The sequence below is a fragment of the Lagopus muta genome, chromosome 6 (assembly GCF_023343835.1).
Source record: "Lagopus muta isolate bLagMut1 chromosome 6, bLagMut1 primary, whole genome shotgun sequence".
In the NCBI taxonomy this organism is placed as follows: domain Eukaryota; kingdom Metazoa; phylum Chordata; class Aves; order Galliformes; family Phasianidae; genus Lagopus; species Lagopus muta.
Genome location: NC_064438.1, coordinates 52,647,883 through 52,664,418, shown reverse-complemented (window position 1 = coordinate 52,664,418; position 16,536 = coordinate 52,647,883). Strand labels below are relative to the sequence as shown.

Here is a 16,536-nt window from a genome sequence, read left to right as displayed (position 1 = left end):
TAGCTGATATTTAGCTCTATTTAATAGTGTTATTGTGCTCTTTGTACCTGTTGTAGTTTCCATGGGAATAGTTAGGAATTACTTTCAGAGTGACCTATGTATCTTGTGTTCCTTGTGTGGAAATCCTGAACAACTAATAATATTAACTTTTCCAGGTGTGAGTGGCTTTTTGTATTTTTTTTCTGTTGCATAAGGTAACAAAATAGAAGTTTGTTGTGTAAAATTAAGAGAGATGGGGAAAAAATACAGTGCATCTTTTGATCTTTCCTTGGTAAATAGGAGACTGGTTACAACATGTAAATATTTATCTTTGATGCTATACATAGTACCTTCTCCCTCTCCTGTAACAGATAAGGACAAAACCAAGTTAGTCATAGAGATGCACATCACTTCTAAGACACCTTTTGTTCTAAGTTCTTCATTTGGAGATCAGTGGCATTATCACGGTTGGTTTATTTTTGCTTTAACTGTATGAATGCCTTAATACTGCAGAGCAGCTTCAGAAACAACCAGCACACAGAGTTAAAGCATTCAGTGGTCTGCTGAAGGTCAAATGAAACACTTAATGAAATAACATTTCCTAAGTGGATGAGTAGCATTCTGGGCTCTCTGATCTCCTTGGTATTTGTCACTAGACAATAACTGGCCACCCCTAAAGTAATTGCGTTTAAAATATTGATGCTGGATGAAAAGCTCAGCTAAAAAACCTGTATTACTCAAACAAGCGTACTATTTACTTAGGATGAATTATGATGAATTATGCTTCAACATTTGAAATTATGAGAAGGTTAACTACTTAGAGAATATCAATGATAGCTTGGAGATGGGACCAGTTAGTGGGCAAGATTGCTTAAGCAAAAACATCAATTTCAAACATTTTTCTCAATGTTGTTCTTTTCTCCTCTGGTATGTTCTTTGTTTCTGGAGTGCCTTACAAGGTGTGCAGCTCTCTCTGTGTGAGAATGGAGTTTCTGGGAGAAGGAATGCTGTATGAATGGCTGGGGTGAGAGCCTTGTGTGTTTGCAGCTCAACTGGATTCTTCTCTGGTGTGTGCCCAGGACTGCATCAACTGCTGCTGTTCTAGTGGTGACATGGCAAGCTTGCTCATCAGTTCTTGCTCAATGGTTGCATTATGTTGGACCCACTCCCTTGTGGGGCACACCATTGTGGAGCTGGCTCTGCTGACCAGTTCTGCTGTTAGCCCAAGAAACATTCAGGAGTGCAAGTGGCTCATCATTCGCATAGGAGCTTCTGCTTTTATGCTTTTGCGAAAGCTCTTCCCAAGTGTTCTCCACATCTTACTTTATTTACTCTTTTTTTTGAAACTATGACATCAGAGCCCCAGTTCAGTGTGTGCTGATGTTAGTGGAAAAACTGCTCACTTGATGGGCTTTGGATTACTCTTGAGTAGCTTACTGTGCCAGTGCCTCCTGTGGAAGGTGACATACCCTTCCTGTCATTACTTCTTCATCCGAATGGGTTCTACTTGGTTGCTCAAAGTGACTTAGAGGAGATCTCTCTGACAATTGCATTAATTGCTGTGTGTGCTGAGAGCAGAAGCTGCAGCTTTCTTGTAGATTCTGTTTTTCTGGAATTTTACTGACCCTGGTTGGGTTTCTGGATTCGCTCCTTATTAAAGCCAAATTGAAACGGCGCTTTAGCAGAAGGTTGTTCAGAGGTTAAATGTTTCACTATGTTATTAGTGATGATTATAGGGGAATTTGCATAAAATTCAGAAGTGCAGTGTTTGTGGGTGTTACTTGGGTGAGCATCGTGCAGTAGGAAAGGTGGTGGAGGCACAGGGCCGGCTTTGTGCCAGCTTCAGCAAAGCTGCTCGTAACACCTCTGAAAGGAACAGATGAGTGTTTCCTGTGCATACACGTGCTGGAAACATCTGTCCAACACATTGAATTAAAGGATTTCTCTTGATGTGCTGTCTGACCCCTAATGCTGCCTAACTTCAGTACTGTTTTCCTCATGACTTCCCCCATCTTCTTTTTAAGCTGTCTGTTCGACGTACTTTTCTGTAGCTGGAGTGGTGAGAATGGACGAGGCTTTGCCTTCCACATCTGTCTTAGCAGCTGTACCACTTCCTGCTATGAATCATCTGAAGCACTTTTTTTTCTCATTATTTTGTTTAAGGGTGAAGGCACATTTGTTTTCCTGAAGCCACAAACGAATCTCTGCACTCCGGCAGCCGAACCTTAAATGAAGGCTCTGCTGTGAAAGTGTTCGGAGGAAGGAAGTGCCTCCCTATCTCTGTAATCACAGACAAGCTCTCAGAGCAGCTCCTTTCCTTACAGGCTCAGGCTGTGGTCAGAGGAACTGCAAACTTCATCAGTTCTTGGAGGGATGCAGCAGAATGTCTCATTTGTTTGTACATTAATGTCAAAAGCGCAGTGATCTGAAGTTTTCAGAAGCTCATCTCCATAGTGCTAACTTTCAAACTATGTTTGGGGAGGGGTGTGTAATCTTTTATCTGAGTAGCCTCAGCAATGTTTTGGATTCTCTCTTGGAGGATCTTTATGAATGCAGCTTTCATTTTCCAGGGCTCACTGATGGAACCCATTTTAGTTATAGGAGTCCAAAGTAAGGCTTTTTTTTTTCTCCTAAGAAATGATGCTGGTCCCAGGAACATGAGTGATTGCTGTGTTCTAACTTCTCTATTTAACACAGAGAAATCCCAAATCCGCTCTTTTGGTTTTGTCTTCAACTCCCTCAATCCCCAAAAAGTGACTATGAAGTTGTTCAGAATTTTTTCCTTGTTAATTTTTCTAGGAAAACGTCAGATTCACCACTTAGGAAACCAGCTTCAACTCAATCAACATTGTCTGGATACTGCCTTCAATTTTTTCAAGATGGCTGTAAGCAAGCATCTAACCCGGGGAAGGAAGATGACCCACGTAATTGCTGCGTGTCTCTACCTGGTGTGCAGGACAGAAGGAACTCCTCGTATCCTTTCACAATTGTGCAATTTGAAAGTTATCACTTGGTACCCTACATAAAATGCCTATGTGGTAGGAGAAAACATTCACTGTTGAACAGTAAAAGCCATACTTTAGCAAGCTGACTGTTCCAGCTAGATCTTTTTTTCTGAGTTGGAAAAGGTAAGTGTTTAGAACTGAAGTCTGTTAGTGTTGCTTTTGTGTAATGAAAGGAGTGGGATGTTTTTCCTGTGGTACACATAGAAGTTTTCCTGTTCTAAATATTTACTGGTGTTTTCTTGGATCCATTGAATTCTCTCTGCATTCCCTCAGTAACTTCTTGTTTCTCAGAATTTTCTTCTAGTGAAACTGTACTTTTCCTGTGCTTTGCTAGGGATTGTTTGTTTGCCTCTTGCACTTTTAGCATTAAAAAACAGATCTCAGTTCCTCTGAATTTTCCATCGCAGTACTTGAATTTCTTTCTTCTAATGCTTGTATCTGTAATGTGGGAAGGACAATATCACCACTGTTTGAGTTTTGAGGAAAAATGCATTTGATAAACTAGGAAACTTACTTAAAGATCATGCAGGGAATCCATGTCTGAAGGTAGCATGGCACACAGGTTACAGTTGCAAGTGAGTACTCATACTCTACGCATTCCTATTTTTCTTTTGTACATCTTTAAAACGTTTGTAACTTATAAATATCGATGGCTATCCAAACTTATTTGTTTTAAACATGCTTTTTTAAACATTCTGTTGCAGTTAACTGGAATTTGGAGATAGGTAGCACGAACTCAAGAGAATACAAGCAATACTTCTGTACTATTTTAACTGTCCTTTTCTGCTTTAAAGTGGTTTGTGTATGCCATCAGCGTTGTTTGATATTTTTCTGACCTCATATTGTTTGTTCACGTGCTTTTTTTTTTTTTTTTTATCAGTTGAAGAATTTAGATTTTCTTTTAAGATCTGAGATTTTTTAGTTTTGGAAACTACATGCAGTATTTTAAAATTACTGTTTTCTGGTAATGTTGTGGTCATTACATAAATGCATACGTATCTTTTTTAATTTTTGCAGCTATCATTAAATTAAAAGCAAGACTTGTCTATTACATTAGTTTCTTCTAATATGTAGTCTTTGTGCAAACTTTGAGTGGTATAAGTCAACAGTTACCATAAAGACAGCATTGAATTGCAAGATAGCCAGTATTTTTTATGCCTGTGTCACATTTTAAAAGCAATTTATTTATAGTTATTATCTGATACTTCTAAGCATAGTCTAGCCTTAATATGCAAGTCCATTTTTCCTCACTGATAATGATGGAAAGAATAATAAAAAAGGCATTTGAAATAGTATGAGCTGTTTTGAGTGATGTAAGTGTGGCTTATTCTTCTAACAAAAATTCTTTGCTTGTTTGACATATCCTTCTTTAAAGTACTTCAGTATGTATCTCAGTTACGTGCAAGACATTCTGGCCTGGTTGACACTTCATAAATATCCAGATTCATTTTTCCACCTTTTTCATTAAATGGAGATCATTTCCTGTGTCTTATCTTACATATGAAATAGTAGAAGCATGGTATGAATGAGACTGCATGGATGGCCTCTGTTTTCTGTATTAATATCACAGAACTCCTCTACATACGTGGTTACTGTGCCACCTGGGATTCAGAATGTGGTAGTGCATGACTGTATGGCTCAATTCTGTTGAAGCTGATTTTCTTAAAAATCAGAAACTTCATTTTGTAACTGATGTAAAAAATGTAAGTGCATTTGAGAGAGTGAGTTCTGGCTCTGCCTGTGTTCTGCTGGTTTGTTTTTCTTGTTTTTGTTTTTAAGCACTTAATACCAGTGTAGATTGAAAATCAGACCTTAAATTAGAGCTTCTTAACATTGAACTATAAGTTGCTTTTTCTGGTATCTTACTCTTTCATTAGAAACTTGAAAACCTGAGAGACAGGTGCATATTACTTACCTTTGAAATTAAAATACATTCAAGTCCCTGCGGATTAATTACAGTGATCATTGTTGGCGTATTGTATTTATTTTCAGCCTTGATTTGGCAGTGTGCAAATGTCCTATGGGGCAGAATTGATCCTAAAGCCTTTGAATCCAGAGAAATCAAAAGCATATGTAGAATGGCAAAGTGATGAGATGGTTTAGCAGGAATGAAGATGCACATTCCAGATAGTAAGCCTGCAATTGGACTTGGTCTTCTGGAGAATTGAGTAGAGGATGGTATGGGAAGAGAAGAAATACAATGTATGAAGCACTTATAATATTTTAAACGCTTTGAGATCTATGTAGCACTGCTAAAGAGATTTACAGTGCTTTATACATTTGTTGTCATTGTGTTGGATGTAGAACTCTTATGAAGAAGTTACTTGGAAGAAGGAAAAATTATTTGAGAGGGAAAAGAAAATTCAATACTTTCATTGTCTGTTTTAGAGGGAAGAGACAAAATGGAAGAAGATGCAAAAAGCAGCATTTTCAAAACATAGAGATAATGCCTTGGTTTCAGGTGGCCCAGGTGAATCAGTGGCGTGACTCAGGAGTCATAGGGACAAGAGAGATTAGATGGGAACAGAATCACAGAAACGCCAAGGTTGGAAAAGACCTACAAGATCATCCAGTCCAACAGTCACCCACCCATCACCAATAGTTCTCACTAAACTAGGTTCTTAGTTCTCTCTCCCTTAGTTCTCACTGAGACTAACAGGTTAGTCTTTGAAATGGAAGACAGTGCGTTTCTTCAAAAAATAGTGTGGTAGAAGGAGCAAAATGTGTATGTGGCCTGGGCACGGATGGCTAGGTGTGGTTGGACTGAAGAGGCAAAAAATGGTGGCGTGTGCTTGGCAGTGTCAGAATGAAAGGAGTGGGAAGCATTTGGAGAGGGAAAACAGGATTTAATTGTCTGCATTGAGTGCAGTTTGAGGGAATGGAATGTATTTATCTTACATGGATATCTGCTTATTCTTCTTTTTTTGTAATGTACGTGTCGCCAGCCAGCCTCTGTGAAAATGTGAGGAGAATTCTAGCCAAGTCTGCTGCTGCATTCTGAATTATGCCTGAACACCCTCAGCCTGAAATGGCAAACAATAAGTTCGTGGTTCCTGTGTGCCATTTAATTAATACAAAAATGCAAATTATGTAATACAACTAAGTGTTTAGTTTCCTCTAAGTTATAGACTTCAGATTTAAAAAAAAAAAAAAAAAATTCTCAGTGACATCTTTTATTTATAATTCTTTGGAAAGCTTAATCCTTTATCTGCAACCTGAATTCATGTTACAGCAGTTTATGGCTTTCATTATCTTGTTTGACACAGAAACCCACAATGCAGTAACTTTGACATAGCTTTTCATTTACGTTGTTTATGTTACTTGCCAGTGCTAATATTCTAAAGGAAGATGGCTTATTAGCTGCTGGCAGTATTTGGGAGGAGCTTCACCCTTCTGACTTTATTATTCTCTTCATAAAACCTTTCCGTATTTTCAGTGTCAGAAGCAGAGCTATAATGCAAAAAGCCATCAGTACGAAGGAGATGGTGGGTTTTGAAGCACCAGGTCTGTGTGAGCTGGGTGCCTCCCATGGTCTGAGCAGCTCTGAGCGCTCCCAGGCCATCTGACTGCAGCTGGCACTGCGAGCACTCAGGGCATTGCGGCCTCCAGCTTGTAATTCATTTCTTGGAATAGCAACAGTCCTTGGTTGTTTCTCTTTAATGTTTTGAACAGCTTTTCCACCCTTACATATGTTTGAATGGAAACAAAGGGCTCTTTAGCTGGCCCTGCCGTTTCCGGGAGGGAGAAGCTGGGAAGCGCCAGGCCGGGCTGGGGGTGACTTATGGGCTGGGCTGCAGGGCTCCGGGGTCACTGGGAACAATGTGGACTGGAGGGGGCCGTCCAGGTGCACTATCAGTTTGTTTCCATCAGGGAATGTTTCGTTCTGTTTGTGGTCCTTTTTTGCTATACGCAGCTGCGATAGAAACTGTGTGACTGTCCCACGATTTTGTTTGTAATGCTTTCCAATGCTACCACCTGGGCCTTTTATCAGTAATATTTTACACGGTAAAAGTCTTTTATCTCTCTCAGCACCACCACCTTACCCCCCCCCTCCCCCTTTGAAGCTCTTTGGAAAATGATCCCTTAGTTGTAAACCAAATCCTATTGTATGAAACCTTAGCAAATAAAAGCTTTTCCACATGAGAAGAGTCCTTACAGAGTTCCCTTGCCAGCTATCTTGTGTAAATATCCCAGAGTTTGCCCACGGAGGTAAGTTCAGGGCAGGTTTTTCTCCCCTGGGCAGCTTTCTCAGCTCCATGTCCACATTTTTCAGGCGGCTTCAACAGCATTTTGTACTCAGAGAAATGGGATGAGTTCCTCCAGGTCAGTGCAGGGCAGCCAAGTGAGGCCTCTTCTCCGAGTTGTTTGTAAAAGAGCCTTCCTGCTAAATGTTGAAGCAAAACAACCTGTTAAACGTGAGCACTGGGAGCAGAAGGAGAGGGGAGAAAGTTTGGTGCCTTGCTTTCTTGTGTGTAAAACTTGCACTGAGTCATAAAGTGCCAGGTGCTTTTCCTCCCCTGCTTCCTCTGTTCTTTTTTTGTTTCAGGAAGGACTGTGGAGCATCTCCTCTCTGTGTGGGGCTCTACTTGGTTATTTCCTATTTGTCTGCAATACTTAGACTCTCTCGCCAAGCTGTTTGAATGTCTCCCCATTTCATGTGTTTATTTTCGTGTGACTATAAGGGAAGCCAACAGTATTTATCTTCATTTTCCACTTGCGGAACCAAAGCTAAGTGACACATTCTAAGTCACCCACAAAATCTGAGATGGAACTGATCTCCTCAGTCTTGGATTAGGCACCAGTCAGTGAACCTTTCTCACTTCTTGGACTCTGTGAGATGTTCAGCTAATTTTCTTTGGAGTGGTATCGTGTTCTGTTGGCTTCCGTACCATCTTGTGAGGCTGTGTAACCTCATGATGAAGGCCTTTGATGGATACATTCTTTGTTTCCCCGCTAACACTTCAAGGTCTGCCTTTGCAAGGAAAAGGGCAAGACTTCCTTCTTCAATAGAAATGAAAAATTAGATCTCCAGCAATCTTTCGACCTCTACTAAACTTCCTGGAGCCAGCAGGCCGTAGTACACCCAATTAAAAAGTTAACTTTTGAAATTAGACTTTAATCAACAAAATTTTAGAGCTCCAGTTAGGGAAGTTAATAAAAATGGTCTATATTTCTCTTTTGGCTGTCTTTTTAGTCACTGACCTTTTAATTAAGTATGGTTGCATTCAAAACTTTTTTTTTTTTTTTTTCAAATATTGAGTTTGACAAGGGCATAAGATATTAAAATCTGATTTAAAATGGTGTAGTTAAAAATGCATGTAATATTTACCAAAGCAAATTGCTTCATTTCACCAGATTATTATTATTATTTTGTTATAAAAGGCACCACTGTGTTACTCCTCAAGAAGATGCTTGGACTGGAACCCTTTCTCACTTCAGAATGAAACTTAAAAGTTGGCACGCTTTTGTATGGCTGGATTTCAATTTGGGAAGTTTCACCCTATTAATGACAACCTGCCTCCTTAGTATGTTGCAGATACGTTGCCTCATTTTACTTGCATCTTCTTTCAAGGAGCTCGTATATTTTGTAGTGTGTGGTTTGTATGTTCACTCTTACTGGATAGCACAGGAAGAAGTGCTAAAGATGTAAGGAGGAAGACAGTCAAGGACATTCACAGAAATGTAGTTTCTGTATCTCCCTGTGTTCCAACCTTTCCAACCCTTTCTTCTAGAGTTGGCACTGCTGGGTTTCCAGAGCTGGGCTTGTGACATGAAGCTAACGCATCCAGTCTCCTTTTCCATGTAGTGAAGAAGAATCATAAGATTTTTCTCTTGACAGTTCTGCTTTTTGCCATGAAGAGAGATGGAAGCACACTGCTGAGGGAATATTTCATGTTTTCTGTTGGTGGGAAAGATGGGCAAACTTTCCACGTGCTCAGTGATGCAGTATGCAGGGTTGTTCTCTCTGGTTTTGCTTGCCATGAATCTGAGTTTATAAAATGATGTCAAGAGCTTAACAGAAAACCTCATGATTCCCTTATGTCTTGTGCCATACCTGTCAGTCCCCATGGATGTCTTTGTGGTATCTAGAATGAAAATGGGTACTTGCACATAATCCTTAAGTTGTTCCAGTTGTATCTGATTTCTTGCAGTGTCTTTTAATGGGAATTCCCTCTGAAGAAGAAAATGACCTGAAGCCTTTTGGACTGGCAAAATGGCTCAGCCCCAGGGGCATAGTGCCCTCAGGTTCTGCTCTTGTCCCTTGGGGGAAAAAAAGCCAAAACCCTCACTTGTGCATGACTCAGGTGTGGCAGGAAAATACTGAGTGCAGCTTCTGAATGGAATTATCATGCAGAGTGCCCTGTCTGAAAGTCATGGTAGTTTTCCAGGGGTTGGCCACAATTTTAATACGGAGATTCTGTACTTGGATGATTTTCTTTGTTACTGTAGGATTTTGAAAATAATGTAGAAGGGAAACTTTACATTGTGAAGTGTGTCAAGCCAACATCTTGCCATTTAAATTCTTGTGCTAAATGCCTGTTATGGATGCTGCAGGGAGGGAGGGGAAAAGCTGCTGTAAGTGCAGTAGTGATAATTGACCCACTTAAGAGAGCTGCTCTAATTTTGCATGTTACAGCATCCTGGAAATTCAGATAAGAATGTTGATCTCTCCAGCTAATAGGATTTCTAAATATATCATCCAAAAGAAGCAGGAGGACTGTAATTTTGCCTGTCTGTGTGTGTTGAGGCTAATCTTTTGTTTAAGAACTGCACACTCTGAAAATCTGCTTTTTTATTAACTTGTTACTAATTTGGGATAGAGAAGTATTTGACCTCTGGTGCTGGCATGGAGGAGACCTGCTTCTGCCCCATCAAATTCAATGTCGAAATTCTCACTGCTTCTATGCGTTAGTGACCAACTTTTTTCCCTCTGGGTTCTGGCACCCAGCAGGTGGCTCAGATTGTCAACTGTTCTGTAATGCAGCTTTAAACAAAGCCTCTGCAAAGACTGGGGAGGGGGCAGGGTCACAAGATGGCCCATAAAGATTACAGATTAGGTGGTTTTTCGTAGCTTTGCTGTTCCTGTTTTCCCCATTCAAGTGAAATTGTGAACAGTAAAGGTCAAAATAATCCTTTTCTGAAATCTGACTGCAGAATTACTACTTCTTTTGCTTTAGAACAAAGTGTTTCATGTCTCTCTCTGAGCAGTTCTTTCTCAAAATAACGTTGATGGATGTGACTGCTGGGAAGCATGGCTTTTAATTACAGTAGAGCTTTTGCACCTTGGAGTGTTTTAATTTTGGAGGCCCTTGCCTGTCACACCTGCCTGTGCTGGGACAAAATCTACCATTGAGGTCCCTCTTTGGAAGGAACAACCATTATTCTGTACATTTCTGGATTAGATCCACCGAAGCCTTTGCTGCTGTGGGCTTGAATCGCATTATGAGCAGGTAGAACAAATGCTCTCATTGTTTGGCAGCCCCATGCTCTCACCGTGTCGGGCCCTGTGTAACAGAAATACTTGCAGCAGAAGAATCTGTACCAGGTTTTTTTTTTATGTATGCAGTAACGGACTGTTGAAATCCATTGTATGTTCTGCAGCCTTAGTAATTGAGTTCCAGTTTGGAGTTTTTGAGTTGGTGAGACGTTCCTGTGATAGAGAGAAGGTAGAGAACAAGGAAGCTGTGAAGGCAGTGACAGCAACGAGGTGAAAATATGAGGGGCAGCCCTAAATTACCAGCAGTGTGGATTGGGGGTGAGGCATTGAAAGAACTGCCGCAGACACGGGATCTGAGGAGGTAAATGGAGTCCTGAGCGATAGGTGGGGTGATGAATGAGGGGAGGGAAATGTGATGGCAGAAAGGCCTCCTGCAAGTGAAACAAATACAAAGAAAGGATGATAAGGAATGGAATTGCACCTCTGATGTCTTTGACCTTCAGTTATCCTTGTGTGGTTGTGAAATAAATATTTAACAATCATCTTAAAGGCTGTTTGAAAGAGAAAATGATTAGGTTGGCTCTGCTTAATTCAGAAGTTTCTCTCTGCATCTGAATTTTGGTGCTTATGTCAGCAAAACCAGCATTATAACTGAGTAATGTTTTGAACCTGGTGGGAGCTTGTAAGTTGCAAACACCAGCGAAATAAAAAGCAGCGTGGTGTGGCTGGTCATTGTGTAGCACATTCTTGCTTTTGTCAGAGGATACACTGCTTGTGGGGTGGGCTGTGGGGGAGATGCTTTGGTTCGTTCTGTGTGCCCCCACTCTCCCTTTCTTTGAAAGAAAAGTAAAAGTTACCTGACTCTTTGCTTAAATTAACCCTGGCAGGAAAGCCAGTCAATCACTGTTGATGCTTTTGTTGCACTCACTGAAAAATATATTCCTGGTTGTAGCCATTGCTAATGATTTCTGCATTTTAATACTTCAGAAGTCATTTAGAAAATTAAACTCTCTCTTCCATTCAAATCATTTTGAAGATTCTATATTTGCATTTTAATGCAGTAAGAACGATGCCTTAGAAGACAATTTCATATTCTTAAATAGTTTAATTAAGATTGGTAATGCCAAATAGAGTAAATAAAATCCACTGAATTGAGACCAATAAGCACTTCTGTGTTTGCTATCTGCAAATACTACTTCAGCTGAGGTCTTCTAAAACCGTGCCCACTTCCACCACACTCTTAAGTCTTACGTGGTTTTCTTTGTCTTTATGTTTTTTGATGTTTAAGAATAAAGTGAAGGTGTATCAGAGAAGCAATATTGCCTTGCATGTTTGTTTTGGAAAAACAAGTCATTTTCATACCGGCCTTTCTTTATATCTTGGTAGTAGTCTTGAGAATGATTTCTTACATCTAAATAAAGTATAAGCCTTTAAGAGCCATCTTATTTTTTCAGATGTTTGCCACCAGGATTTTGTTTGCATGATGTAGTTTTACTGTACAGAAATAGCACAATCTTTGATCGTGTTTTAGCCTATGTGTATGTTAGCATTGTGTGACATGCTGAGTGAAACTGTGAGCTGAGCCTTTTCTTACCTCCGCACTGCCATCCTGCCTTTATGGCCAGTCCATGTTGTCCACATCCTTCCACAAAGGCAAAAGAAAACGTCTTTTTAAGTTGAACTGGCAGATTGGCTCAGCGCTGTTGTAAGCACGACTGATGTAACGCTCAATCACATGGTGGTATGGCTGCTATTTTCCCCCCTTTGAGAGAGGGAATCACTTTTCCATATTACCCAGTTCCAGCAGTTTAAGGAAAACAGGAGTTTTAAATGAGACCTGAAACAGCCAAAATCATGGTTTCTTCCAGAGCTCTGCTTTTGAAGCCAAATGTTCCCCACGCCTTCTTTATTTTGACTTGCTAATTGGAAATAAGATGTTGAAGATAATGTGTGCTTTGAAGTTTGTGTATTGTGTATTTTATTTAGATTTGATCCTTTAAACATTTGACAATAAAACATAAATTGCAGAGCTCTTTTCTTCAGATCAGCTGTAAGTGAATCATTTATGTTTTCAACATCCTTCCACTTAGGAGAAATGCAGTAGTCTCGGTAATGTTTTGACTGCATGTGTTGGTAAAGTGCTATGAGATTTGCTAATCGGTATTTTTAAATGGAGATGTATAACTATTTCTTCAGTGGTGGAACAGCCTGTGTGCCAAGAATAAAGTCCTGTGCTTAGGCAGGGAGTAGAAATCAGTTCTCTTAAGATTCCTGTTGTATTGGTAAGCAGGGAGGAACTGTAAATGTGTATATGCTACTGCACGTGAACTGCTAATGATGGAAAGCAAGTTTTGAAAGAAGGCAAAGATCTCCTAGCTACGTAGGTTGGGAAAAAAACAACAACAAAACCTGGCAAAGAGTCACATCTAACTTATTTCACAAGTTCTATAGTCTTTTTAATGTGATGAGAAAATAATGCAGTAAAAATGCTCATTCAGCAACGTGATGTGTCCTACCTGAAGTGCTAAGTCTATGACATGAAAATGCTGAACTCCTAACATTGCCTCTGTCTTTGTGCTGGGGGGATTTTCTCTCCTTATCGGTTCTGTAGCTTTTTGGTGGTTTGTGTGTTTCTGTGACTTATTCTTTTTCCCAGTCTAATTGGTCCTTTTAACTTTTTATTGTACTCAGAGAGCCTTTTAGCCTTACAGTTTCCACAGGGAAACAAAGTTCTTATTGTCATTTCAGGTAATGTAATGTGTGGCACAATTGTAGGATAAACAAAGAGCTGGTGATTCAGGTTAGGCTGCTGAAAATGTGAGAGGTTACCTGAACTTGCTGCTCTGTGAGAAAGGAGCACTGTGTCCTTGCAAGGATTTTGTCCCCTTCTAGCTAGCATGTATTAGCAGCACGCTTCTTTTTGTTTCTCTTCCTAATGAAGCTGTAGCCTCAGAGTAATGAAGTTCTGCCTATTCAGCTCCAAAGGTTGTTAGGCTGTAGAAGGTTTTTCTTCTTTTCTATCTGTGACTTTTCCTCTGGGGCAAAAGAACTGAATGGGCTGCGCTGAGAATATTTCTTCTTTCAGTTTTCCATAGGAATTACTGATGGACCGTCCTTCTTCAGGGAACCAGGGGAAAAAAAAATGTAAAAATAATTGTAAGTTATTACTGAAGAAGTCTTATTCTAAAGAAACATCTGGAGTTTTCAGCTGAAGTGTCTCAGTCGGTACCCAGAATCAGAGAACATTCTTTTCTGTGTGTATCTGGAGTTGAAGGTTTCGGTTTCCCATGTGAGTGCCAATAACTTCTGCAGAATCTAAGTTGAATTTTCTGTATGAAAATTTCTGGTCCTAAAAGGATCAGCCTTCTAGGGAATGCAACAGATGGGCTGCATCTGTGCTGTTGTTTCTTAGGGACTCCCAAATCACTGCATTCTTATCACATCTGGAGTACCCCGTTCATTGCCAATAATTATGTTCAGCACTTATTCAGATAACACTTTTTCAGCTGAAAAATATTTTTGTAAACTTTCAGTATAATATTTATTAGTTTTTTGCCTTCTTTCACTCAGACGCTAGGCTCTCAATGTGGCAGAGAAACTCAAGCATTGGTTGCTACTATGTTCATTCCTCAGTCCTTGAACCAATGACTTCATTGTCTCAGCTGTTTCTCATAGTCATTCAGTGATGAAACAAGAGAGTGCTCCAGTCCTTGTTTTTTGCTGATACTGCTGGCAGCCCTCCCTGTGGAGCAGTAAAGGAGTCACTTTTCTTGCTGCTGCAACTGGAGAAGATGGGAGTGTGAGCAGGAGCTGTGAGTGCTGCTTGGGGAGCAATATCAAGAACCAAAGGGCAGTGTCAAAAAAAGAAAAAACTGCACAAAAAGTAACTTTAAAAAAAAAAAATTCATTGCAAGAATCCTTTTTACCAAAACATTCAGAGGGTTGTAGTATGTGAGAGAAGAGAAGATAAAGAACTTTCCACCAGCTTCCCAGCATGCAGACACAGGGAAGGTGGGATATGCATGCAGGGGAATGTTTACACAGGCAGTGTGTTTGAAGCTGGCAAAATGCAGAGACGATCTAGAAAGCCAGTGTCCCATGTAGAATCAGAGAATAATTTAGATTGGAGGGAGCCTTTTCAATTCAGTTCTCCACTCATGTCATCAGTAGGTTGCTGAAGCCCTACTCAAGTAGAGCTTTCGTTACCTCGAATCAGTCCTACTCTTCTTGAACTTCATGGTAAACCTTTTCTTCTTCCTTGCATTCCTTGCATCAGTTGCCTTTTGTTCTCTTACTGTGCATGTCCAAGAAGAATCTGGCTCCTGCTCTGTACACCATCATTAGGTGGTTAAGACAGTGTTAGATCTTGCCAAAAGTGTTCTCTAGGCTGCACAAGCCGAGCTCTCATCCTCTGTCACACATACAGAGCTGCAGCCCTGTGACCTGGTCACTGTAGGTACTCCAGGGTATCAATATCTGTCTCTCTTGAGGACCTAGACCTGAACACAGCCCTCCAGATGCTGCCTCATAACTGTTGAATAAAGGGAAATAATCACTCTCCCTAACTACTGGCAGAGTTTCTGCTGATACAGCTCAATATGTGCTTAGTCTTTCTTGATGCGGGAGCATGCTGCTGACTCCTGCTCTGCTTGTCCATGGGGACCTCTAGTTCCTTTTCTGCAAGCTGTTCTGTAGCCAGAGTCCCAGCCTGTACTGCAGCAGGGGGTTATTTTGTCTTAAGCAGAGGACTTTTTAAATGTAAAGACAGTTGCAGGTCCTGCTCACCTTGTTCTCCAGCTTGCTGAGGCTCCTCTGAGCACAACCTTGCCTTTTGGTGGATGGACTGCTCCTCCAGCTTGGTGTCAGCTACAGACCTGCCTGTGGTGCCTTCTGCTTTGGTAGCTCAGTGTGAATGAAGACAGAGCCCTGAGGGATGCCTGTTGTGACTGTCTGCGAGTTGGGCTTTACACTATAATCCAGCCCTTAGAGCCTGGCAGTGCATCTAGTCCTATGCTTACCTTGTAATCCAGCTGTCTGTCCTCGTGTCGCAAAAGTTTGGGTAGACTGGCGGACTTTTAGCTGAGAGGGTGTATACCTGGTTCAGCTTTTTCTCAGATCATTCCTACCTGTGTTTTTCTTCTTTGTTTTGTTTTTACCTACTGTATTTATTAAATATGGTTATAGTGACCTAATATGTAGACAGCTCTGACAGCAGGGCTGTAATTCCAGTTTGCTCCCTCCTGGCTGAAAGGTAGAATTTACAGTGCTCTGTGGAGGAGGTCACTATTACAGTCTTCATCTTCTGGTTGGAGAGGTGGAGGCACAGAAGTGTGGTGCATTGCTCAGTAAGAGCAGTGGTGCAGTGTAGATGTGTCTGTCCCCTGTGCATCCAAAGCACATGCAGCCATGCTCTGCCTCCCGGAGTGTAGGAGCCCTGACCTGTGTATTAGCCTCCTGTGTGATATCATGAAGACCCCAAAATATACTTTTCCAACGGTATTTGTGCAGTTAAAATTGTGAGGGAAAGTTCTGCTGTTGTCCTGAGCTTGTTATCAAAAGCCTGGACTGAATTGGTAAGTCTGGGTAGCAGGGGGAAGAAATGCTGTCTTTTTTTTCTTGAAAGCTCTGCAAATATGACATAATAAGCAAGCAGCTGTAGACACGGGACCCACAATAGCATTCTCAGTTGTTGTTCAAAGTAGAGACGTATTTTAGGAGCTTGCTGTAGAATGTTATTTGAAATTACACTGCGTGGTTACAATAAAAATGCTGCAAGTCTGTGTGAAAGGAGTCTAAGGAGATCTTTCCCAGCATATCACTGGCAGTTTTTATTTTCCCAGAGGCAGATGATATGTACATCATTACTGGTTTCGCTTTTTTATTCCTGGTGAAGAATTCCAGCAGCTGAGATAAGTTTACTGCTTCTTAAAAACTGATAATGAAAGAGCAGTCTCTGTGCTGTAAGGGAGATGTGAGATAAGTACTTTCCATTGCTACAGCATTCAGAAGATAATACAGGGATAAAAGTTTAAAATGACACTTCAAGAAAATATTCCTCTTTTTCCATCTTGATTAAAACCATTTAATGAAGGTTAACTTCTAAGAATGTGTGAA

The 16,536-nt window shown here is 40.6% G+C and overlaps 1 protein-coding gene across 3 annotated transcripts in view; it reads left to right on the top strand.

The window, feature by feature from the left end:
* The window catches only part of BRF1 (BRF1 RNA polymerase III transcription initiation factor subunit), a 166,342-nt gene that overhangs the window by 39,155 nt on the left and 110,651 nt on the right, over window positions 1-16,536 (top strand). For all 3 annotated transcript variants that reach the window (XM_048950213.1, XM_048950214.1, XM_048950212.1), the window contains one exon: window positions 2,779-2,952. In XM_048950213.1, coding sequence (XP_048806170.1) covers window positions 2,859-2,952 — 94 coding nt within the window. In that variant the 5' untranslated portion in view covers window positions 2,779-2,858. The remainder of the gene's footprint in view (window positions 1-2,778; window positions 2,953-16,536) is intronic.